This window comes from Pan troglodytes, chromosome 5, assembly GCF_028858775.2.
Source record: "Pan troglodytes isolate AG18354 chromosome 5, NHGRI_mPanTro3-v2.0_pri, whole genome shotgun sequence".
Lineage (NCBI taxonomy): Eukaryota > Metazoa > Chordata > Mammalia > Primates > Hominidae > Pan > Pan troglodytes.
Window position 1 is genome coordinate 22,970,592 of NC_072403.2, and position 26,805 is coordinate 22,997,396.

General features: G+C 44.0%; 1 protein-coding gene and 1 long non-coding RNA gene across 2 annotated transcripts in view; one reads left to right on the forward strand and one right to left on the reverse strand.

The window, feature by feature from the left end:
* LOC107975075 (uncharacterized) overlaps positions 1-26,805 on the reverse strand; it is a 268,590-nt gene that overhangs the window by 76,104 nt on the left and 165,681 nt on the right. The gene's annotated exons all lie outside the window — the stretch shown is intronic.
* STMND1 (stathmin domain containing 1) overlaps positions 3,294-26,805 on the forward strand; it is a 118,608-nt gene continuing 95,096 nt past the window's right edge. The window contains exons 1-2 of the mRNA XM_054685612.2: positions 3,294-3,597; positions 8,625-8,778. Coding sequence (XP_054541587.1) covers positions 8,680-8,778 — 99 coding nt within the window. The 5' untranslated portion in view covers positions 3,294-3,597; positions 8,625-8,679. The remainder of the gene's footprint in view (positions 3,598-8,624; positions 8,779-26,805) is intronic.

The following is a 26,805-nucleotide window of genomic DNA, read 5'->3' on the forward strand; positions in this document are numbered from 1 at the left end:
TTTGGGAGGCCAAGGCAGGCAGATCGTTCAAGCTCAAGAGTTTGAGACCAGCCTGGGCAACATAGTGAAACTCTGTCTCCACCAAAAATACAAAAACTTAGCTGGTTGCGGTGCCACGCACCTATAATCTCAGCTACTTGGGAGTCTGAGGTGGGAGAATTGCTTGAACCCCGAAGGCAGAGATTGCAGTGAGCTGAGATGGTTCCACTCCGCACTCCAACCCAGGCAACAGTGTGACACCCTATCTCAAAAAAAAAAAAAAAAAAAAAAAAAGGCCGTGAAGTGCAGGAAGCTGCTATAAGCCAGCAAAGTAAAGCAAGCAGATTCTCCAGAAGGAACACAACCCTGATGACACCTTTTCATACTTTTTCTTTAATGTCAAAGCTTAAAAAAAAATTGTCAAAAATTGAACATATTTAAGGTGTACAACATAATTATTTGACATACATATGCATTGTGTAAAGATTGCCACAATCAAATGAAGTAACGTATCACCATTCATGCTGTACATCAAACCCTCAGAACTTCACACTTTTTATTTTTTTTTTTGAGACGGAGTCTCACTCTGTTGCCCAGGCTGGAGTGCAGTGGCAATCTCAGCTCACTGCAACCTCCACCTCCCAGCCTCAAGCAATTCACCTGCCTCTAAAGTAGTTGAGACTACAGGCACATACCACTCCACCCAGCTAATTTTTGTATTTTCATTTGACACACGGTTTCACCATATTGACCATGCTGGTCTCAAACTCCTGACCTCATAATCTGCCTGCCATAGTCTCCCACTACACTGCAACTACAGGCATCACAACATCTTTTTTTTCCTTCTGGACAGTCTGGCGCCGTAGCCCGGACTGGAATGCAGTGGCACGATATCTGCTCACTGCAGGTCTGTCCAGAATTGGTGGGCTCTTGGTCTCACTGACTTCAATAATGAAGCCACAGACCCTCATCACGTGTTAAAGGTGGCATGTCCAGAGTTTGTTCCTTCTGTTGTTTGGATGGGTTTAGTTTTCTCCTTCAGACCTTTGTGATAAATGATACAACTCTCAAGGCAGCATGTCTGGAGTTACTCATTACTCCCAGTGAGTTTGTGGTCTCACAGGCCTTGGGAATAAAACTACACATTTTTAAAGTGACAGTTACAGCTCATAAGTGCACTACAGACCCAATCAATCACCCACAGCAAGATTTATTGCACACGCTGAAAAAAAAACACATATCCCTCACAGAACAACACTATCCAGTGAGGTTGTGGCTGCTGACTCCAGCAGCCAGCTTTTATTCCCTTATCCTGCCCCACCCACATCCTGCTGATTGGTCCATTTTACAGAGAGCTGACTGGCTCATTTTACAGCAAGCCGATTGGCCCATTTTACAGAGAGCTGATTGGTCTGTTTTGACATGGTACTGATTGGTGCGTTTACAAACCTTGAGCTAGACACAGAGTGCTGATTGGTGCATTTACAATCCTCCAGCTAGACATAAAAGTTCTCCAAGTCCCCGCTCAACTCAGGAGCCCAGCTGACTTCCCCCAGTGGATCGTTTTGGGGCTGCAGGTGGAACTACCTGCCAGTCCTATACTGTGGCCTAGTGGCGAGGGGCAGGGAGCATCTGTGGGGGAGCCCAAGGCAGGGGGTGTAGGCCTCGGGCATGGCGGGCTATGGGTTGTGAGCCCTGCCCTGTTGGGAGGTGGCTGACACCCGGGAAGGCCTGGCGTGGGCGGGCTGGCAGTGGTGGGGAACTTCTCTGCCCCTCCCAGTGCCGGGCCTGTCGAGGCCCCACCCACCCAGAACTTGCTGGCCCTCGAGCACCACGTGCAGTGCCGGTTCTCGCCTGCGCCTCTCCCTCCAGGCCTCTCCATTCCCGCCCGCCCCTGTTCCTCCACACATTTCTGCAAATAGAGGGAGCCTGGTCTGGTCTTGGCCAATGCAGAGAGTGGTTCCCACGGTGCAGCGGCGGGTTGAAGGGCTCCTCAAGAGCGGCCAGAGTGGGCACTGAAGCTGAGGAGGCGCTGAGAGGGAGGGATGCCTGCACACTGTTACCTCTCACAAGCTCCGCCTCCCGGGTTCAGGCCATTCTCTTGCCTCGGCCTCCGGAGTAGCTGGGACTACAGGCGCCTGCCCCCATGCCTGGCTAATTTCTTGTATTTATAGTAGAGACAGGGTTTCACCGTGTTAGCCAGGATGTTCTCGGTCTCCAGACCTCGTGAATCGCCCGCTTTGTCCTCCCAAGGTGCTGGGATTAGAGGTGTGAGCCACCCTGCCAGGCCCAGAACTTCATCTTACAACTGAGAGTTTGTACTCTTTACCAACATCTTCTCGTTTTCCCCACCCCCAAGCCCCTGGTAACCACCATTTTACTTTCTACTTCTAAAAGTTCAGCTGTTTTTAGATTCTTCTTATAAGTGAGGTGATGCAGTATTTATCTTTCTGTGTCTGGCTTATTTCATTTAATGTAATGTCTTCCAGGCTTATCTATGTTGTCGCAAATAACAGGATTCCCCTCTTTTTTCTTTATCCATTCATCTACTTTTTTTTTCTTCTTTTAGAGACAGGGTCTTGCTCTGTCACTGAGACTAGAGTGCAGTGGCACGGTCATAGCTCACTGCAACCTTGAACTCCTAGTTTCAAGCAATCCTCCTGCCTCAGTCTCATAAGTAGCTAAGACTACAAGCACATACCACCACACCCAGCTAATTTTTAAGTTTTTAGTAGAGGCTGGGTGCAGTGGCTCACACTTGCAATTCCAGCACTTTTGGAGGCCGAGGCAGGAGGATTACTTGAACCCAGGAGTTTGAAACCAGCCTGGGCAACATGGCAAGACCTAGTGCTACAAAGGTTTTTTAAAAACTAGCAGAACATGATGGCTCACGCTTGTAGTACAAGGTATTCAGGAGGCTAAGGCGGTAGGATTGCTTGAGCCCAGGAGTTTGAGACCAAACTAGGTGACAGAGTGAGACACTGACTCAAAAAGAAAAAAAAAAATCAGTGTTGTGTCTGTCAGGCCTCTGAGCCCAAGCCAAGCCATCACATCCCCTGTGACTTGCACGTATACACCCAGATGGCCTGAAGTAACTGAAGAATCACAAAAGAAGTGAATATGCCCTACCCCACGTTAACTGATGACATTCCACCACAAAAGAAGTGTAAATGGCCGGTCCTTGCCTTAAGTGATGACATTACCTTGTGAAAGTCCTTTCCCTGGCTCATCCTGGCTCAGAAAGCACCCCCACTGAGCACCTTGCGACCCCCACTCCTGTCCACCAGAGAACAAACCCTCTTTGACTGTAATTTTCCTTTACCTTCCCCAAATCCTATAAAATGGCCCCACCATTATCTCCCTTCCCTGACTCTCTTTTTGGACTCAGCCCGCCTGCACCCAGGTGAAATAAACAGCTTTATTGCTCACACAAAGCCTGTTTGGTGGTCTCTTCACACGGACGCGCATGAAATTTGGTGCCGTGACTCGGATCGGGGGACCTCCCTTGGGAGATCAATCCCCTGTCCTCCTGCTCTTTGCTCCGTGAGAAAGATCCACCTACAACCTCAGGTCCTCAGACCGACCAGCCCGAGAAACATCTCACCAATTTCAAATCCGGTAAGCGGCCTCTTTTTACTCTCTTCTCCAACCTCCCTCACTATCCCTCAACCTCTTTCTCCTTTCAATCTTGGTGCCACACTTCAATCTCTCCTTTCTCTTAATTTCAATTCCTTTCATTTTCTGGTAGAGACGAAAGAGACATGTTTTATCTGTGAACCCAAAACTCCGGCGCCGGTCACGGACTGGGAAGGCAGCCTTCCCTTGGTGTTTAATCATTGCAGGGACACCGCTGATTATACACTCACGTTTCAAGGGTCTCAGACCACGCAGGGACGCCTGCCTTGGTCCTTCACCCTTAGCGGCAAGTCCCGCTTTCCTAGGGGGCAAGAACCCCCCAATCGCTTATTTCCGCACCCCAACCTCTTATCTCTGTGCTCCAATCCCTTATTTCCACACCCTGACCTCTTATCTCTGTGCCCCAATCCCTTATTTCCATGACCCAACCCCTTCTCTGCTTTTCTGGAGGGCAAGAACCCCCCCACCCCTTCTCCGTGTCTCTACTCTTCTCTCTGGGCTTGCCTCCTGCACTATGGGTAAGCTTCCACCTTCCATTCCTCCTTCTTCTCCCTTAGCCTGTGTTCTCAAAAACTTAAAACCTCTTCAACTCACACCTGACCTAAAACCTAAATGCCTTATTTTCTTCTGCAGTGCCGCTTGACCCCAGTACAAACTCGACAGTAGTTCCAAATAGTCAGAAAATGGCACTTTGAATTTTTCCATCCTGCAAAATCTAAATAATTCTTGTCGTAAAATAGGCAAACGGTCTGAGGTGCCTGATGTCCAGGCATTCTTTTACACATCAGTCCCTTCCTAGTCTCTGTGCCCAGTGCAACTCGTCCCAAATCTTCCTTCTTTCCCTCCCGCCTGTCCCTTCAGTACTAACACCAAGCGTCGCTGAGTCTTTCTAATCTTCCTTTCCTACAGACCCATCTGATCTCTCCCTTCCTCCCCAGGTTGTTCCTCGCCAGGCCGAGCTAGGTCCCAATTCTTCCTCAGCCTCTGCTCCTCCACCCTATAATCTTTTTATCACCTCCCTTCCTCACACCTGGTCCGGCTTACAGTTTCGTTCCGTGACTAGCCCTCCCCCACCTGCCCAGCAATTCACTCTTAAAAAGGTGGCTGGAGCTAAAGGCATAGTCAAGGTTAATGTTCCTTTTTCTTTATCCCAAATCAGATAGCGTTTAGGCTCTTTTTCATCAAATATAAAAATCCAGCCCAGTTCATGACTCGTTTGGCAGCAACCCTGAGACACTTTACAGCCCTAGACCCTAAAAGGTCAAAAGGCCGTCTTATTCTCAATATTCATTTTATTACCCAATCTGCTCCCGACATTAAATAAAACTCCAAAAATTGGAATCTGGCCCTGAAACCCCACAACAGGACTTAATTAACCTCACCTTCAAGGTGTACAATAACAGAAAAAAGTTGCAATTCCTTGCCTCCACTGTGAGACAAACCCCAGCCACATCTCCAGCACACAAGAACTTCCAAACGCCTGAACCGCAGCAGCCAGGCGTTCCTCCAGAACCTCCTCCCCCAGGAGCTTGCTACACGTGCCGGAAATCTGGCCACTGGGCCAAGGAATGCCCGCAGCCCGGGATTCCTCCTAAGCCGTGTCCCATCTGTGTGGGACCCCACTGAAAATCGGACTGTTCAACTCACCTGGCAGCCACTTCCAGAGCCCCTGGAACTCTGGCCCAAGGCTCTCTGACTCCTTCCCAGATCTTCTCGGCTTAGCGGCTGAAGACTGACACTGCCCGATTGCCTCGGAAGCCCCCTAGACCATCACGGACGCCGAGTTTCGGGTAACTCTCACAGTGGAGGGTAAGTCTGTCCCCTTCTTAATCAATACGGAGGCTACCCACTCCACATTACCTTCTTTTCAAGGGCCTGTTTCCCTTGCCTCCATAACTGTTGTGGGTATTTACGGCCAGGCTTCTAAACCTCTTAAAACTCCCCAACTCTAGTGCCAACTTAGACAATACTCTTTTAAGCACTCCTTTTAGTTATCCCCACCTGCCCAGTTCCCTTATTAGGCCGAGACACTTTAAATTATCTGCTTCACTGACTATTCCTGGATTACAGCTGCATCTCATTGCTGCCCTTCTTCCCAATCCAAAGCCTCCTTTGCGTCCTCCTCTTCTATCCCCCCACCTTAACCCACAAGTATAAGATACCTCTACTCCCTCCTTGGCGACCGATCATGCACCCCTTACCATCTCATTAAAACCTAATCACCCTTACCCCACTCAATGCCAATATCCCATCCCGCAGCACGCTTTAAAAAGATTAAAGCCTGTTATCACTCGCCTGCTACAGCATGGCCTTTTAAAGCCTATAAACTCTCCTTACAATTCCCCCATTTTACCTGTCCTAAAACCAGACAAGCTTTACAAGTTAGTTCAGGATCTGCGCCTTATCAACCAAATTGTTTTGCCTATCCACCCCGTGGTGCCAAACCCATATACTCTCCTATCCTCAATACCTGCCTCTACAACCCATTATTCTGTTCTAGATCTCAAACATGCTTTCTTTACTATTCCTTTGCACCCTTAATCCCAGCCTCTCTTCGCTTTCACTTGGACTGACCCTGACACCCATCAAGCTCAGCAAATTACCTGGGCTGTACTGCCGCAAAGCTTCACAGACAGCCCCCATTACTTCAGTCAAGCCCAAATTTCTTCCTCATCTGTTGCCTATCTCGGCATAATTCTCATAAAAACACACGTGCTCTCCCTGCCAATCGTGTCCGACTGATCTCTCAAACCCAAGCACCTTCTGCAAAACAACTCCTTTCCTTCCTAGGCATGGTTAGCGTGGTCAGAATTCTTACACAAGAGCCAGGACCACACCCTGTAGCCTTTCTGTCCAAACAACTTGACCTTACTGTTTTAGCCTAGCCCTCATGTCTGCGTGCAGCGGCTGCCCCTGCTTTAATACTTTTAGAGGCCCTCAAAATCACAAACTATGCTCAACTCACTCTCTACAGTTCTCATAACTTCCAAAATCTATTTTCTTCCTCATACCTGACGCATTTACTTTCTGCTTCCCGGCTCCTTCAGCTGTACTCACTCTTTGGTGAGTCTCCCACAATTACCGTTGTTCCTGGCCCAGACTTCAATCTGGCCTCCCACATTATTCTTGATACCACACCTGACCCCCATGACTGTCTCTCTCTCATCCACCTGACATTCACCCCATTTCCCCATATTTCCTTCTTTCCTGTTCCTCACCCTGATCACGCTTGATTTATCGATGGCAGTTCCACCAGGCCTAATCGCCACACACCAGCAAAGGCAGGCTATGCTATAGTACAAGCCACTAGCCCGCCTCTCAGAACCTCTCATTTCCTTTCCATCGTGGAAATCTATCCTCAAGAAAATAACTTCTCAGTGTTCCATCTGCTATTCTACTATTCCTCAGGGATTATTCAGGCCCCCTCCCTTCCCTACACATCAAGCTCGAGGATTTGCCCCCACCCAGGACTGGCAAATTAGCTTTACTCAACATGTCCCGAGTCAGGAAGCTAAAATCTTAATCTCTCCCACTCTAGGTTCCCATGCCGCCCCTAATCCTGCTTGAAGCAGCCCTGAGAAACATCGTCCATTCTCTCTCCATACCACCCCCCAAAAATTTTCACCGCCCCAACACTTCAACACTATTTTGTTTTATTTTTCTTATTAATATAAGAAGGCAGGAATGTCAGGCCTCTGAGCCCAAGCCAAGCCATCGCATCCCCTGTGACTTGCACTTATATGCCCAGATGGCCTGAAGTAACTGAAGAATCACAAAAGAAGTGAATATGCCCTGCCCCACCTTAACTGATGACATTCCACCACAAAAGAAGTGTAAATGGCCGGTCCTTGCCTTAAGTGATCACATTACCTTGTGAAAGTCCTTTCCCTGGCTCATCCTGGCTCAAAAAGCACCCCCACTGAGCACCTTGCGACCCCCACTCCTGCCCGCCAGAGAACAAACCCTCTTTGACTGTAATTTTCCTTTACCTTCCCCAAATCCTATAAAATGGCCCCACCCTTATTTCCCTTCGCTGACTCTCTTTTTGGACTCAGCCCGCCTGCACCCAGGTGAAATAAACAGCTTTATTGCTCACACAAAGCCTGTTTGGTGGTCTCTTCACACGGACACGCATGAAAGTGTCTATATACTAACACTGAGCTATCTAAAAGAAAACCCCAAAGCATAAAAAAAAAAAAAATCCCATTTGTAATATTATCAAAAAGGATAAAATACTTAGGAATAAATTTAACCAAGAAGATGAAATTTCTGTATACTGAAAACTACAAAACATTGGGGAAAGAAATTGAAGAAGACACAAATAAATGGAAAGATTTCTCATTTTCATGGTTTGGAAGAATTAAGAGTCATGCACCACATAACAGCACTTTGGTGTTGGCCCACATATCTGGTGATCTATAAGACCCTAATGGAACTGAAAAATTCCTATTGACTGGTGACATCATAGCCACTGTTACAGCAAAGTGCAACACATTACTCACGTGTTTGTGGTGATGCTCGTGTAAACAAACCTGCATTGCCAATCATATGAGTATAGGACATAAAGGCCAGGTGCAGTGGCTCATGCCTGTAATTCCAGCACTTAGGGAGGCTGAGGCGGGCGGACCACGAGGTCAAGAGATCGAGACCATCCTGCCCAATACGGTGAAACCCCTGTCTCTACTAAAAATTCAAAAACTAGCTGGGTGTGGTGGCATGCACCAGTAGTCCCAGCTACTCGGGAGGCTGAGGCAGGAGAATCGCTTGAACCCGGGAGACAAAGGCTGTAGTGAGCCGAGATTGTGCCACTGCACTCTAGCCTGGCAACGGAGCAAGACTCTGTCTCAAAAAAAAAAGTATAGCACATAAAATAATGTGCAGTGTGCAATACTTGATGATTATAATAAACAACTATGTGACCAGTTTATGTATTTCCTATACTATAAGTTTTACTGTTATTTTAGAGTGTACTCTTTCTACTTATTTTTAAAAAGTTAACTATAAAACAGCCTCAGGCAGGTCCTTCAGGAGGGATTCCAGAAGAAGGCATTGTTATCATAGGAGATGACAGCTCCATGCCTGTTTGTGCCCGTGAAGACCTCCCAGTGGGACAAGATGTGGAGGTGGAAGACAATAATATTGATGATCCTGACCTGTGTAAAGGTAGGCAAATATGCGTGTTTATGTCTGAGTTTTTAGCAAAAAAGTTTAAAAAGTAAAAAATATATAAAAATTTTAAAAATAGAAGAAAGGTTACAGAATAAGGATATAAGGAAAGAAACTATTTTTGTATAGCTTTAAAATGTGTTTGTGTTTTAAGCTAAGTGTTATTGCAAAACAGTCAAAAAGTTTTAAAAAATTTTAAAGTTTATAAAGTAAAAAAGTTACAGTAAGCTAAGGTTAATTTTTTATTAAAGAAAAAATATTTTTTACAACTCTAGCGCAGCCTATGTGTGCAGTGTTTATACAGTCTATAGTAGTGTACAGTGATGTCCTAAGCCCTCACATTCACCCATCACTCACTCACTGACTCACTCAGAGCAACTTGAGTCCTGCAAGCGCCATTCATGGTAAGTGCCTTATACAGGTGGACCATTTTTTATCTTTTATACAGTGTTTTTACTTTTTCTATGTTTAGATATGTTCAGATGCACAAATACTTACCAGGTGTTACGGTTACCTACAGTATTAAGTACAGTAACATGCTGTACCAGTTTGTAGCCTAGGAGCAACAGGCTATCCCACATAGCCTAGGTGTGTAGTAGCCTATCCCATCTAGGTTTGTGTAAGTACACTCTATGATTTCACACAATTATGAAGTCGCCTAATAATGAACTTCTCAGAACATATTCCTGTCCTTAAGTGACACATGACTGCATTGTTAAGATGACCCCATTACCCAAAGTGATCTACAGAGTCAATGTCATCCCTACTAAAATTCCAATGTCATTTTTACAGTAATAGAACACAAATCCTAACGTTCATATGGATTTTAGTACTTCTGATCTTCAGAATTGTAAGATAATAATCTGTATTGTTTTAAGACTAGGAAATTAATACTATTCTGTAGACTTTATCAGTGGCATTAGACATACTCACCTACTTAACAGAGTGCTAGCTGGGAAAAGGTGTCTGTAAAGAACTTTATGAGGTGATGCTCAACTGGGACAGAAAGAGAATTCTATAAACAGATCGGGTGATGTTAGGGAACTTAAATTATTCATTTATGTATGAATTGCCTTATGAATATTTATAAGCATATGTCTGAATATTATAAACATATCCAGATTTCATATATATAATATACACACACACACATACACACACACATCTCACACAAATACACACATACACACCATCTTGAGAGAGGTGTAAACAGAAGAGTATGATATAAGAGTACTTAATCCATTTTAAAATTACACATGCCTTACGCAGACTTTCCCCATATAGTACTTGAAAAATTAAAGTGTTGCAAGGGTTAGTTTGGGAGAGGGGGAGATGGAGTTCTTGGGAGGTAAACCAATTAATAATTAGAATTATTTAAGTGAAATAATACAAAACATGCACCAGTGTTTCATGGTGGAGTAGTTATTGACTTTATTGATTTTCTCTAAGAATATGAAAAATCTTAAACACGTTGTGGATATATCTGATCTTTGAGCAAAACTGAAAATGTTTTAACTTCTGCTTTAGTATCATTAGGGTCAAAGCCAAGTGTATAAATAGATGCCTTGAGTTATGGTGCCAACTTGTAAACCTAAATTCCACCCCAATTACAATGTTTTGAGGAGCACAAATCACTGAGATTCTCCTAGCCAGAATAACACCCTTTACTCTCATCATGATGACCGAAGTTCAATTAGGAGCCATTTATTTCTGTAAGACCTCTAGTCTTCATCTTCTCTCAAAATGTCAACACCCACAGGCTGGGTAGCTTTCAAGGGGGTTCTCACCAACTACTATAACAGGAGTAACCACTGAAGAATCCTTTTTAGGGCAGTAGGTGGTGAGAAGGGAGGGTAATATTAAAAGGAAGCAGAGGACACCAGAATCTGCTGAACACTGGCCATAGCCACAGTCTAAGAACTCTATTGTGGCCGTGCGCGGTGGCTCACACCTGTAATCCCAGCATTCTGGGGGGCCGAGGTGGGCAGATCACGAGGTCAGGAGATCGAGACGATCCTGGATAACATGGTGAAACCCTGTCTCTACTAAAAGTACAAAAAATTAGCCGGGTGTGGTGGCAGGCACCTGTAGTCCCAGCTACTTAGGGGGCTGAGGCAGGAGAACGGCGTGAACCCGGGAGGCAGTGCTGCAGTGAGCCGAGATTGCGCCACTGCACTCCAGCCTGGGCGACAGAGTGAGACTCTGTCTCAAAAAAAAAAAAAAGAACTCTATTGTTACCAAACTTTGCTGCAAGCAAAATTGTGAAATAATTACTGCTAGTTGCATTAAATGCATTATTTCACCTTATCCCTACAACAGACCCACTTAAAAAGTGCTAATGAGATTCCAAATTTACAGGTGCATAAAATGAGGCATAGAGCTAGAAGTTGAAGAGTCAGTACTAGGTGCCAGGTCCATGGGCCTCATTACTCTGCCTGTATTTATCCTATGAAGATTATCTTGGGCACCGGCCTCTTCCTTCACTGTGCCCTGACTTTCCATCTCAGATGCTCTGTGCTCTCCTGTCACCCTGTTGCTTGCACCCTCTCACTTAAGAGTCTCCATTATGATGGGTTCCAGACCCCTCCCTGAACTCCCTTCCACAGTGGCAAAGCTGGGGTTGGTTTAACTCCAGGTGGGTTGCAGATGGAACTGAGACTCCACAGGGCTAACATGCACTTAGCAGGAAGTCCAAAGAAGGAGAAAGGTAGCACCATGCTGATTTAGTGCTATGCAACAAGCCAAGGCCATACCTGGAATTATTTGGCAGCCATTGAAGGCCTCCCCTGCTCAGGGTACTGTGGTAGGTGCTGGGCAATTGCAGCCAGAGCTGGGAAAGTCTGGGACTGTGCAGTGGGGACACAGCCACATGATGCAAGACTTTAAGGTAAGAGAAATAGAGCACAGAAGAGCCTGTTGTTCTAGGATCCAAAATAGTGATTCTGTCTTAGAATTGGAGTACAAGAAACAAAGCAAGAGCTTAATTACTAGAATAGGACTTAAGGTGAGAGTTGGCCAAGCAGCAACCTTGACCTCAAACTACTCAGCTGTGTTTGAATTTCTGCCGGATTAGTAGGGCTCAGCCCGCAGCGGATGCTCCTGTAGCCCAAACCATTGTTTTTCAAACTACAGGTCATGACCTGTCCAGTGATCATGGAATTGGTTTCATGGGTGGCAGTTAGCACTCTTTAAAATAAATAAAATAGACTAGAAAAGAAAATAACAAAGTGCATTGCATGTCGTAAGGATTTCAGCGTTAGGTACACGTGTCTTATGTTGTGATGTAAAATTTATTTCTTAATGTTACTGTCAAAAAAAGCTTGAAAACTCCTGGTTTGAAACTCATGGATATAGGGCAGAAAGCCAGGTTAGTCATTATGTTTAAAATATTTTCTGCTTTTCCCAGATGACTGTGAGCTAATGTAATGAACCAATCCAGGCTGCGGTGTGGCTAGATATGAATGAATTAAGGTGTACAGCTTCTCTCATGGAGATTTTCCACATATAGCCCTGCTTGAGAAACAGAATTGTGGAATAAAGATGGAATACTTCAAGATTTTATCTTTTCTAGAGCAGTTTTAGGTTTGCAGCGAAAATGAGAAGATACAGAGATATCCTATATGCCCTCTACTCCCCTACATGCACAGCCTCCCCTATTATCAACACCCCCCACCAGACTCACAGCTATGAACCTACATTGACACATCAGGATCACACAAAGTGCAGAGTTTACATTAGGGTTCACTCCTTTTTTTTGAGACAGAGTTTCCCTCTTGTTGCTCAAGCTGGAGTGGCTGGAGTGCAATGGTACAATCTCGGCTCACTGCAACCTCCACCTACCGGCTTTAAGTGATTCTTCTGTCTCAGCCTCCCAAGTAGCTGGGATTATAGGCGCCTGCCTCCATGCTTGGCTAATTTTTTTGTATTTTTAGTAGAGACGAGGTTTCACCATTTTGGCCAGGCTGATCTCGAACTCCTGACTTCAGGCGATCCGCCGGCCTCAGCCTCCCAAAGTGCCGGGATTACAAGCATGAGTCACCCGCACCCAGCCAGGGTTCACTCTTGATGTTGCACCTTCTGGGGGTTTGGTCAAATGCATAATGACATGCATCCACCATTATAGTATCATACAGAGTAGTTTCACTGCCCTCAAAACATCCTCTGTGCTCTACCTGTTCATCCCTCCCTCTCCCAAACACCTGGCAACAACTGATATTTTTATAGTCTCCATAGTTTTGTGTTTTCCAGAATGTCATACAGTTGGAATCACACTGCATGCAGACTTTTCAGATTGGCTTCTTTCATTTAGTAATATGCATTTAAGTTTCCTCTATGTCTTTTCATAGCTTGATCACTCGTATCTTTTCAGTGCTGAATGAATTCCATTGTCTGGATGTACCACAGCTTATTTACCCATTCACCTACTGAAGGACATCTTGATTTCGTCCAAGTTTCAGCAATTATGAGTACAGCTGCTATAAATATCCATGTGAGGTTTTTGTGTAGACATAGCTGTCAACTTCTGTGGGTAAATATGAAGAAGTGAGATTGCTGGATTGCATGGTATGAGTATGATTAGTTTTGTAAGAAACCACCAAACTGTCTTCCAAAGTGGCTACACCATTTTATATTACCACCAACAGTAAGTGAGAATTCCTGTTGTTCCATGTCCTCACCAACATGTGGTGTTGTCAGTGTTCTGGATTTTGGCCATTCTAACAGGTGTGTAGTGGTATTTTACTGTTGTTTTAATTTGATTTCCTGAGGCATATGATGTGGAGCATCTTTTCATATGCTTATGTACCTTATGTGTATCTTCTTTGGTGTCGTGTCTGTTAAGGTCTTTGGACCCTTTTAAAATCAGGCTGTTTTCTTATTGTTGAGTTTGATTTCTTTGTATGTTTTCGATAATGGTCCTTTACCATATATGTCTTTTGCAAATATTTTCTCCCTGCCTGTGGCCTTGTCTTTTCATTCTCTTAATAGTGGCTTTCACAGAGCAGAAATTTTTAATTTTAATGAAGTTCAGCTTATCAATTGTTTCTTTCATGAATTGTACCTTTGGTATATTAAATAAAAGTTACCACCAAATGCAAGACTATTCAGATTTTCCACTACGTTATCTTCTAGGAGTTTTATAGTTTTGTGTTTTATGTTTAGGGCTGTGATCCATTTTGAGTAATTCTTGTGAAGTGTGTAAGATCTGTGCCTAGATTTTTTTCCAGTTGTTCCAACACCATTTATTAAAAAGAATATCTTTTCTCCATTGTATTCCCTTTGCTCCTTTGTCAAAGATCAGTTGACTATGTTTACATGGCTCTATTTCTAGGCTCTCTATCCTATTCATTGATCTATTTGTCTATTATTTTGCCAGTACCACATTGTCTTAATTATTATAGCTTTATTGTAACAGTTGAAGTCAGGTAGCCTCAGTCCTCCAACTTTGTTGTTCTTCAATATTGTGTTGGTTAATTTGAGTCAATTGCCTCTTTGTATAAACTTCAGCATTCATTTGTCAATAGCTACAAAGTAATTGGCTGGGATTTTGAATTGAATTCTATTGAATCTATAGATCAAATTGAGAAGAATGGACATTCTGACAATATTGAGTCTTCCTATTGATGAATATGTAATATCTTTCCATTCATTTAGTTCTTTTTTAATTTCTTTCATCCAAGTTTTATCATTTTTCTCATACTTTTATACATATTTTGACTTATACCTAAGTATTTCATTTTGGGGGATGCTAATGTAAATAGTATTGTATTTTTAATTTCAAATTCCATGTGTTCACTGTTGGCATATAGGAAAGTGATATGGTTGGATGTTTTGTCCCCTCCAAATCTCATGTTGAAATGTGACCTCCAGTGTTGGAAGTGAGCCTAGTGGGAGGTGTTTGAGTGATGGGGATGGATCCTCACGAACAGCTTGGTGCTGTCCTTGCTGTAATGAGTGAGTTCTCGCTCTACGAATTCACACGAGATCTGGTTGTTTAAGAGAGCCTGGCACCTCCCTCTTCTTGCTTCCTCTCTCAACATATGATATGCTGCCTCCCCTGTTTGCCTTCTGCAATGATTGAAAGCTTCCTGAGGCCTCATCAAGAGCAGATGCCAGCACATGCTTCTCCTACAGCCTGTAGGACCATGAGCCAAATAAACCTCTTCTTTATAAATTACCCAGCCTCAGGTATTTCTTTATAGCAATACAAATGAACTAACACAGAAAACTGGTACTGAGGAGAGGGGTGTTGCTGTAAAGATACCTGAAAATGTAGAAGCATCTTTGGAACTGGGTAATGGGCAGAGGTTGAAAGAGTTTGAAGGGATCAGAAAAAGATAGGAAGATACAGGAAAGTTTGGAACTTCTTGGAGACGTATCAAGTGGCTATGGCCAAAATGCTGATGGAAATTTGGACAGTGAGGGCCAAGTTGACAAGGTCTCAGATGGAAATGAGGAATTTATTGGGAACTAGAGCAAAGGTCATCCTTGATACACCTTAGCAAAGAATTTGGCTGCACTGTGTTCATGTCCTAGGGATTTGTAGAAGTTTGAACTTAAGAGTAATGGCCTAGGGTATCTGGCAGAAGAAATTTTTAAACAGCAAAGCATTCAAGATGTGGCATGGCTGCTTTTAACAGCCTATAATCAGATACAGGAGTAAAGAAATGACTTAAAGTTGGAACTTATAATTGAAAGGGAAGCAGAGAGTAAAAGTTTGGAAAATTTGCAGCCTGGTCATGTGGTAAAGAAGGAAATAGTGTTTTTAGGAGAGAAATACAAGCTGGCTGTAGAGTAATCATTTGCTAGTGAGATTTGCATGACTGAAAGGGAGCCAGATGCTAATAGCCAAGACAGTAAGAAAAATGCCTCAAAGGCATTTCAGAAGTCTTTGAGGCTGCCCCTCTCATCATAGGCCCAGAGGCCTAGAGGAAAGAAAGGCTTGGGGGGCCAGACCCAGGGGCCTGCTGCCCTGCACCACCTTGGGACAATGTTTCTTGCATCCTGGCCACCCAGTTTCCAGCCAGAACTCAAAGGGCACCAGGTGCATCTCAAACTGCTGCTCCGGGGGGCACAAGCCATAAGCCTTGCTGGCTTCCATGTGTTGTTAAGTCTTCAGGTGCACAGAATGCAATAATGAAGGAGGCTTGTCAGCTTCTCCATAGATTTCAGAAGATGTATCAGAAAGCCTGGGTGCCCAGCAGAAGGCTGCCGCAGGGGTGGAACACTCGCTGACTCTACTAGGGCAGTGCCAAGGGGAAATAACGGAGTTGAAGGCCCCACATACAGTCCCCACCAGCACAATGCCTCATGGATCTGTGGAAAAGGGCCTGCCACCCTCCAGACTCCAGAATGGTAGAGCTATCAGCAGCTTACACATTGAGCCTGGCAAAGCTGCAGACACTCAACTCCAACACCTGAGAGAAGCCATGGGGGCTACACTCTGCGAAGCCACAGGGGCAGGCAGCTGCCCAAGGCCTTGAGATCCCACTCCTTTAATCAGTGTGCCCAGGATGCAAGACATGGAGTCAAAGGAGATTATTTTGGAGTTTTAAGGTTTAATGACTGCCATGCTGGGTTTCAGACTTGTGTGGAGCCCATTGCCCCTTTTTTTTTTTTTTTTGGCTGATTATCCCCTTTTGGTCTGGGAATTTTTACCCATTGTCTGTACCAGCACTGCGTCTTGGAAGCAAATAGCTTGTTTTTTTATCTTACAGGCTCATAGGTAGGTGGAACCTACCTTGGGTCTCAGACAAGACTTTGGACTTTCGATTGAGTTGATGCTGAGTTTGAATGAGTTAGGACTTTGGGGGACTATTGGGAAGGGATGATTGTATTTACAATGAGAGAAGAACATGAGATTTGGGGGGCCATGTGCTGAATGATATGGTTTGCATGTTTTTTCCCCTTCAAATCTCATGTTGAAATGTGACCTCCAATGTTGGAGGTGAGCCTAGTGGAAAGCGTTTGGTTTAGGGGGTGGATTGCTCATGAATGCCTTGGTTCTGTCCTTGTGGTAATGAGTGAGTTCTCACTCTGTGAATTCACAGGAAATCTGGTTGTTTAAAAGAGCCTGAAACCTCCCCTGCCTCACACCCTCTCTCATTGTGTGACACATACTGGCTCCCCCTTTTGCCATCTACCATGATTGGAAGCTTTCTGAGGCTTCACCAGGAGCAGGTGCCAGCACCATGCTTCTCATACAGCCTGCAGAACCATGAGCCAAAATAAGCCTCCTTTCTTTATAAATTACCCAGCCTCAGGTATTCCTTTATAGCAATGCAAATGGACTAATTTAGAAAGTGACTGATTTTCGTATACTAACCTGGTATCCTGCAATCTTGCTATATTTGTGTATTAGTTCCAGAAGTTTTCTGTTGATTCGTTTGCATTTTCTATGTAGACAGTCATGTCATCTATAGAAAAAGTTTTATTTCTTCTTCCCAATCAGTACACCTTTTATTTCCTTTTTGGTCTTATTGTATTGCTAGAACTTCCAGTATAATGTTGAAAAGGAATGGTGAGTGGGGACATCCTTGCCTTATTCTTGATCTTAGTGAGAAAGCTTCTCGTTTCTCACCGTCAAGAATAGTGTTGGCTATGGATTTTCTGTAGATAATCTTTATCAAATTGAGGAAGTTCACCTCTATTCCTAGTAAGATTGAACACTTTTAAAACTAAATGAGCTCTCAGTTGTTTCAATACTTTCAGGGTTATTTACATGTTAACAAAGGTATCACATTGATCGGTAGTCTGTGAGTCATTGTACTATTTTGCCTTCAGTAGGCAGTAAACTAGAGCTAGTTTTGGGGACTTTGCTCTGGCCAGCATGGCAGTGCTGTTTCATGGCTAAGTCGTGAGCTTTTCACCTCTTGGTTTATCTCAGTAGCTAATGCCAGTGAATCCAAACTCTGGATCCTGAAACCTTTCTTTGTCTTCAATTCCATATCTTCAATTAATCAGTAGACATTGTCACTTCAGATCTCTTTCCCCATCCAATCCTATCCAAAAATTTTGTCTTCTTTCCCCAAACAAGCAAGCATCTCCTCTCTCTTCTGTCTTTATTAATGACACTAACATCCTTTCAATAATCCACATTTTAAAGTTTGGGATCATATTTACTTCTCCTCTTTTATTCATTCCCTTGATACATGTACATATACTCTCAAGATAGAATAAATATTTGTTGAGGTATGGTCTTCTTTGTCTTAGGTTTCCCATTTCTAATTTCTACCTCATATCAGTACCAGAGAAAGCTTTTCTAAAGCCATCTCTATCATGCTATTTCTCCTCTGCAAATAAGTGACTCTCATTTCCTGCTACATTTCCTGCCAGAATGCATTTCCTTGCATTGTTTTCTGGCTTTTTCCATTCTTCACCTCAAACTCCTTCTCTCTGCCTCCCAGATTTAAACTTATTTCCAGTTATTTATTTAACAAACACTTAAGTTGCACTTCCTCTGCTGCAGGAACTGTTCTAAATGCTTTAAAAAATCTTAAATCTTTAACCCACATTAAAAACTCTGTGAAACAGTATTATTACCCACCACGTTACACGTGAGATACCTGAGGCACAAATTGGTCTATTAACCTCAGAATGTCTAGAGTCCTAGAGTTCATCTCACTATTTTCCAGGTATTTTGTATGCCAGGGACTGAATGTTTTGTCCCTCCAAAATTCACATATTGAAATCCTAATCCCCAATGTGATGGTCTTAGGAAGCGGGACCTTTGGTAGGTAATTAGGTCTTTATACATGGAATTAGTGCCCTTTTAAAAGCTCTGGAGAGCTCACCCGCCCTTTCCACTATGTGATGACACAATGAGAAGGCAGAAATCTATGAACCAGGAAGTGGGCCCTCACCAGTCACCGAATCTGCAATGCCTTGATGTTGGACTTCTCAGTCCCTAGAACTGTGAAAAATAAATTTCTGTTGTTTGTAAGCCACACAGTTTATGGTTTTCTGATACAGCAGCCTGACTGGTCTAAGACAGACAGAAAGGGACATAGTTATTCTACCTGCAATGTTGTTTCCCTCACCTGAAATGCCACCCCATCTACCTGGTAGTTATAAAGATCCTCATCTTTCTTTCTTTCTTTTCTTTTCTTTTTTTTTTTTTTTTTTTTTTTTTTTTGAGATTGAGCCCCACTCTGTCACCCAGGCTGGAGTGCAGTGGCACAATCTCTGCTCGCTACAACCTCCGACTCCCAGGTTCAAGCAATTCTCCTGCCTCAGCCTCCCGAGTAGCTGGGACTACAGGAACTCGCCACCACGCCCAGCTAATTTTTTAATATTTTTAGTAGAGACAGGGTTTTGCCATGTTGACCAGGCTGGTCTCAAACTCCTGACCTCAGGTGATCCACCCGCCTCGGCCTCCCAAAGTGCTGAGATTATAGGCATGTGCCATCGTGCCCAGCCCTACCCATCTTTCAAAGCCCAATTTTTGGCATTCACCCATCTCCTTGGTGACTTATCTTTCTTAAAAACTCCAGGTCTCTTATTATTTATCTCCACTTATTCCTATAGTCTTCTACACGTAAGTTGCCACTTTATCATATAGCTATATTATGTCTCCCTTACATTTCATTCATGTGCAATTGTCTTGTCTTGGAAGCAAAGACCATAGCATATAAGTGTTTTCTATTCCTCCCTTTTGCTTCTTTCCTTCTTTGCCCTCTTTATCCTTCCTCCCACCCATCCAATCCTTAAAAATATTGAGTACATAAAAATATTACAGAAATAATGAATTGACATTAGCAGTCATCATTTTATAGGGAGAAAGGGGAAGCCTAGTGCATTGGTTTGGATCCTCTGAGAAGCAGATAACAAGACAGAATTAGCCATGCAAGAGATTTATTGGGGTAAATGTCTGTGATGGAAAAAGAGGAGAGAGTCCATAGAAGTGGGGACGGTATTTAGAACACAATGCTGGAAGACTCTTGTAAAAAAGAGGAGGAAGGGTGGGGCAGGGAGAATCTCAGACTGCAGCAGAGTTCCAAGAAAGTCCCCGTCCAGTGACTGTGGAGTCCTCAAGCTAATGTCAGAAAGAGGAGACTGGCCCTTCTCAGGAAAATGTTGCATCGGGACCCTGCAGAGCCAGAAAAATCACTGGCTGTAGCAGCTTGGGGGAAATGTGGCCTGGGCATGAACACAGAGATAGACTTGGAGTACAGCAGTCATGGCCATCGGTGATATATACTCATGACAGCAGAAGATCTGAGCAGCACATTTTTGTGACCATCCCTTCTGGAACGTTGGAAAGAATGCTAATTCTGAATCCAAAATCTTAACTTTGGATCCCTTACTGACTCTGCACCTTCACTTAAATTCTTACCTACATCTCTTCATTTGTAAATGGAAATGACCAATAGCCTACTGGGTATGATGACTAATTTTGTGTGTCACCTTGACTGGGCTAAGGGATGTCCAGAGAGCTGGTAAAACATTATTTCTGGGTTGTTTGTGATGATGCTTCCAGAAGAGATTAGCACTTGAATCAATAGACTGAGTAAAGATCACTCACTAAGTGATGATGGCTGTGGGCAGCATCCTCCAATCCACGGAGGGCTCACACAGAATGGAAAGGTGGAGGAAGGACAAATACTCTCTCCTGCAGCCTGGACATCCATCTCCTCGTGCCCTCAAACATCAGAGCTCCTATTATAGTTCTTGGGCCTGCAGACTCAACAGGCAGTTACACCATTGGCTACCCCAGTTCGCAGGCCTTCGGATTCAGATGGAATTACACCACCAGTTTTCCTGGTTCTACAGCTTACAGCCAGCAGATCATAGGACTTCTCAGTCTCCATAATCTCATGAGCCAATTACTATAATAAATCGCCCCTTATATCCATCTACTACATATACATCCTGTTGGTTCCACTTCTCTGAAGAACCCTGACTAATGCACTGGGCTATCCTGAGAACCACACGTTGACAAGAATATATAGTGTTCTGTTTATATTGCATATTATGTCATCAGGTCTATCTGATTATAGTAGCACCTAATGTTTGTGAAACATCACACAGGTCACAGCAAGCCTTTGTTCCAGCCAATGAGCCTGTGAAGAAGGCAAGACAACCATTTCTTTCCACATCCACTGCCCTGTTGGCTCTCTGGTAAACAGAAAGGTTCTAGGAGGGGACACTGAAATGCTCAGTAGAGGTGGGATCAAGCCCCAGAGCCTGCTTGCCAGGTAGGATCTGGTTATAACTATGATAATTAAGGAATCAAATTTCCTGAGAAAAAAATGTACATAAAGAATCAGGTAGTCCCTATTGATCTAGGTAGCCTGGAGAGCTGGTCCAGTGGGCAGGCTGGCCAGATGCAGAGTCCAACAGGTAAGAAACAATACCACCTGCAAACCTGAGACTCAGGAAGTGAGTTCTGATCTGGGACACCCACAACAGTGCCGACTCCCCCACCCTTTCTGGTGTGCAGGTGGAAGGAGGGTGCATAGGTGTGAGTGGCAGATCTGGGGAGAAGGGGAAGCTGCCAGTACAATTTGCTTTTGCCTATGTAGGAGCAGAGGGCTCTGCCTTCAGGGCCAGCCAGCTACTGTGGGTCTTTACAGCAAGCACTGGCTGAATAAACCTACCTTCCCTTATGGGCCTTGACCCTCGACACAAATGCCAAGTTAGTAGCCTCAGAATTGTCTTTTCTCTTCAGAGAGAAGCGTGGAAAAGATAAAGCCAGAGGCAAGGAAAACGTCTCACTCTTCTCTGGCATGCCAGGTTCAAAGAATGCCAGTAGCACCCATCATCCCACCCCATGAAGCACAGCAGCAGCCCCGAATTGGGGAAGAGCATCATGACTAATGTGCTAGAGGTTGCACTTGCACAGATGATAGAATTTATAAAAGAAATTCAACATGGGTTCTGTTATGGGTTGAATTGTGTCCTCTCAAAACAGATATGCTGAAGTCCTAACCCCCAGAACCTCCAAATGTGACTTTGTTTGGAAAAGGTCACATTCTGATGACCTTTATAGAGGTTATCAAGTTAGAATGAGGTCATTAAGACAGGCCTAATCCAACATGACCGGTGTCCTTTTAAAAAGAGGAAATTTGGACACAGACACATCCACACACGGAGACCTCCAAGTGGAGATGAAGGCAGATAGTGGGGTGATGCTTCTGCAAGCCAAGGAACGCTGAAGACTGAAGGCAAACCACCAGAAGCCAGGGGCGAAGCCTGGGACAGATTTTCTCTCCCAGTCCTCAGAAGGAACAAGCCCAGATGATACTTCATCTCAGACTTGCAGCCTGCAGAACTGTGAGAGATCCATTTCTGCTGTTTAGCCCTCATCTGTGGCACTTTATTACAGCAGTCCCTTCCCCACAGACACTAGTACTAGTCCTAGGAAAGTTCACTCAAGCTGGCAGTGGTTCAGGAGGAGAATGAAAAGGATACTGAGGCCACTCGTTTGCTTCTACTTGAGGACAAGCGGGTGCCTCTCTTCCCGCTTCTTTCTCCTTACTGCTGCTGCCACCCTCGCAGCCCCCAGGCTTGTCCTAGAGGGCTCTGGAGGTACACGCGAGGCCGGCGAGTTGTCATGGCAGGGAAGTTGTGGGGAGGGTGGAAATGGCGATTTCCATTCCTTTTTTCCTATTTCATGTCCTGCCTGGAACATGAAACAAAACAAAACAAAACAGGACCAAATGCCTTTGGTCAAAACACCTCTGCGTCCAAATAGCCTCTGAGGCAAGGCAGCTTCTGAGGCAAGGCGGGGCATTGCCGCACAGAGGCTTGGAGCCTTTGAGGAACAAAGAGGGCTTCAGAGCGCGCTGGCACTCCTTGGCTCACCCATTGATTTTCATTTGCACAGACGCAGGCCCTCTTTTTGTAATCAGAGGGGGGAAAGCAGATCTGTGGAAGGCAAATCTACCATCGGCTGCCTAAAAATAGACCCGCCGCCTCACCACCGTGCAAAACAGGCACCGGCCCGCTGCTGTGCGCTGGTTGCAGCATGAATTCGCTGGGCAGGGATTTGCAGTATAGACGCAGAGTTGTTCTGGCCTCTGATGCTGCGCCCGGGCCTTAAATGGAATGGCGGTCTGTGATAACTTTTGACAAGAGCTGGCAAGCTGAGCCTTTCTTTGAAATGCACTGGGGGGCTCTTGCACAAGAGCCAGGGCTTTCCAACAGGTGTGAGCTAGGGGGTAGGCCCCACAGATTATTAGGAGGGAAAGTTGCCCATGGTAAATTACCAACTGGGGGAGGTCAGAGTCAAAATCTCCATAGCAGAATTATTACTAATTGTGAAGCGCCAAGATCGTAAGAGAAGAAACCATTCTGACGTGTCATTTTTCCCAGGCCAAGACATCTCTGTTAAACAAAAGAGACTCATATTTGAAGTGATGAAAAAGCCATGAAACATAATTTGAAAATTATGTCATGCCCAGCTTTGCCTTCCCTCAAGGCAAATAAAAGCCTCGGAATAAAAACGTTTCTATTTATTTTCAAATATTTGCATGGGTTGCCCCTTTAATCATCCATTCCCTCTAATATTAGTCACAAGCAGTTTAAATGGAAGCTGTTAGCATGAATGAACACTCCTTAATGGCTGGATCACTGGAGGAAGTGAGCTGTAAAGCCCAAACAGTCAGATGAAGAAAAGCAATTAATAAAATTTGCCTTTATCTCAAAGAAACTAGGATGTTTTAAATGCAATTATGTTTTGAAGGAAACAAATATGATGGTTGATTATCACGGAAAATAGACTGAATCCTGCCCACTCGTAAATTCACAAACTCACTTCAAGTGGAAAACCCAAGTCTGCATCCTCGAGGAATTGTACAAATGTGCATCATGAGACAAGATCTGGCCCAATGCCTAGAAGCTGGTGAGGTCACCAAACTCATTACTCAGAAAATCAGCTGTGAGCCAAGCCCTCATTCCATTGCATTTCACATAGAATGGAGATTCCTCCGTCTTTCCCATGCTCCCACCTCCCATCATTAGAAGAAAAATGGGATTCCCAGGTATTTAACTTTAGGAATCTTACAGAGATCCAACATGGACGCTTTCACGCCACATCCTGATTTTAGCTGTGGCTCTTCTTGCTCTGTCTGGAGGCATCTCAGCAGTTAATGGGAGTGATTCACATGATCCTACTCCAATTCCTGCTATTTTAGGATACTTAGCTTTTCTTAGCCATGGATTTCTTCTGTCTAAATCTGCCCGACTGAATTGGAAGCTGCCCAGAATCTTCTTCTTTGGAAATTACATTTGTGCATCTAGGGTATATTTGTCGTTCCGCCCACGCTCCAGCCACTTTTTGAGAAGTGCAGAGCGAGTCATGTGACAGCCATCAGTGTATTTGCACCCTTTTTTGTTTAAAAACATAATCTGCATTACAAATTGCACCAATTCCTGTATGTAGTAAGTCATCATTCAATAAAAAGCACAAATGTATGCCTGTCACATTCAACATAATAAACTGCAAGTAAATACATCTTTTCTTAGTCCAAATCAGTCAGTAAATGATGTCTTTATTTTCTCTGTTATGCACCAAGTTTGCAATCAGCTTTATTCTTGATTCTCTCAGGCCAAGCCTACACAGCATTAACTGCAGTGGAAGATTGTGCTTTTATCAGAAGCAGCTGAACACCTGAGGACAGGAACATGGCTGAAGCAATTCATTTCTCCAATTCACTTTGTTCTACTTTATCATCATCATTCCAGTATTATCATCATGTTCATCAGATTCTCCATCTAAAAAAGATTTATCACAGTGTCTGCATCTGCAGGCGATACTATAATATAGATAAAACCATTGCTCCCTGCCTGCTCCAGATGAGTTTGCAAAGAGGTATGGTATAGAAGAAACACTTTGTGCTTTGAAGCAAGACAAAACTGAGTTAAAATGGCAATCTCAGCCTGGGCAACATAGTGAGACCCCCATCTCTGCAAAAAATACAAAAATTAGCTGAGCATGGTGGTGCACCTATAGTCCCAGCTACTCGGTAGGCTAAGGCAGGAGAATCGTCTGAACTTGGGAAATTGAGGCTACAGTGAGCCATGATCATGTCACTGCACTCCAGCCTGGGTGACAGAGTGAGACCCTGTCTCAAAAAAATAAAAAATAAAATTGCAGTCTTATTACTTACATTAGATATTTGATTCTGGTAATATTATTCAACCCCTGAGAGCCTTCATTTCCTTATCTATATGATGACAAGAATAGTTACCTTACAAGTTAGATGTGATAACTTCAAATTACATGGCTGTTGTGCTCGCTACACAGTGCCTTTCTGATTAAGCATTGACTAGAACAGGGGCATGTTCTTATGAAAAAAGGCAAGCTGGCCAGGCTTTATTTACTATGGATGTGTTATTAATAACAGTGATTATAATAATGGCTACCATGATCTCTTTTTATTCTATAACAAGAGGGTAAGGTCAAATATGGAACAATTTGAGCTTTAATAAAGATAATAATTGCAAGGGGGAAAGAATCAAGCATTTATCCTGACTTGCCTGTAAGAACTATTCCACTGAGTAACCAAATAGTTGCTGGAGAAACATGTCATCCCTTTGTATAGATGAAGAAACTGATAAGATAGTAAACCAGAATTTTCTCTTTTAAATTTGGATCCCTTTTTCACAAAGATCATGACCACCCCATTTGCCCTCTTTCTGTCCCTGAAACGATTCAGGTTCTTTCTGCCTTAGCATCCTTGGACTAGCTGACTGCACTGCCTGGAAAATTCTACCCTCAGATCTTTGCATGTTCAACAACTTCCCATTACTTCGGTTTCAACTCAAATGTCCCCTGCTCAGAGAGGTCTTCCTTGATCACCCTATTTAAAGCAACCTCTTCAACCCAGACACAGCCTCTTAGCACCCAGCACTTTCTACTTTTTTGCTGGCCTGTTGTCTGTCCTTCAAGCAGTGCAGAAGTTCATGTGATATAATCATTAAGAATGTGGACTCAAGAATCAGATGATCCGTATTTACCTTTTAGTTTTACCACTTATTGACAGTGTGACCTTGGAAAGTGACTTAATCCTTCTTTCTGTGCCTCGGTTTTCTCGTCTATAAAATGGAGATGATAATATTTTCACTTGCAGCATAAAACTTCTGGGAGGATTATGTGAATAACACACAGATCATGTAAATCAACATCTGACAGAGTAAGCACTCAGTAAGTGTTAATTAAGCTTCCACAGTTACAAAGCACACGGCGCTCTGTGACGCCATCTCAACTTTAGTGTGTTTATTGTCTGCCTCCACTGCTATGAAGGCATACAGCCTGCCTGTCTTGTTCAACACTCTATCTCCAGCATGTAGAATGGCACATAGCAGGGACTCAGTAACTATGTTTAGTTAATGAATGAAAGAACATCTGGTGTGTGCATAGCGGAGACTAATGAGCAAGGTACGGAGGGGAAGAGTTGAGGGCAGAGTTGCTGTATATTAAGGTAAGATTGTTTCTGGGAACTTTCTGCTTCTGTTTGGCTGTATATTATGAATTTATTTTCTCAGTGCCTTGCAAAGCCCTCTGTTCTTCTCTGATTTTGACCATTCTCTCAAGCAGAGATATCTAACCAGCACCTCCACATGCACTCATGACCTATGGGTATAACTTCTTAAACTGTTAGGACTCAGGAAGAAAAAGTAGAAGGAATGCAGATTTTATGCCTACTTAAGAAAGGCGGGCAGTGGGCCAACTCTGTAAAACTCAGCATCACTGTAAAAATAGAGCAATATCCAGAAAGTGAGCAAAAAGAAGGGGACTTTGACAAAAGCCGCTTCTGCCACACACCCTCACATGCAGACACTCACACTGCAAACAGAGACACTGTCACCTCCAACACACACACAACCTTGATTGTGCTGTGCTGTTCTATAGGAATCTGTATGTCCACGAGCCATAAAGCACAGGCTCACAGAGGCTGTCCCATTCTACTACACACCCAGTGCGTGCAGTTCACCAAGTGATCACGGCACCTTGTCTCCGTCTCTTTACCTGGGCAAACATCCATGGCACCTGTCACCACTCCTCATCCAGTTTCAGTGCCC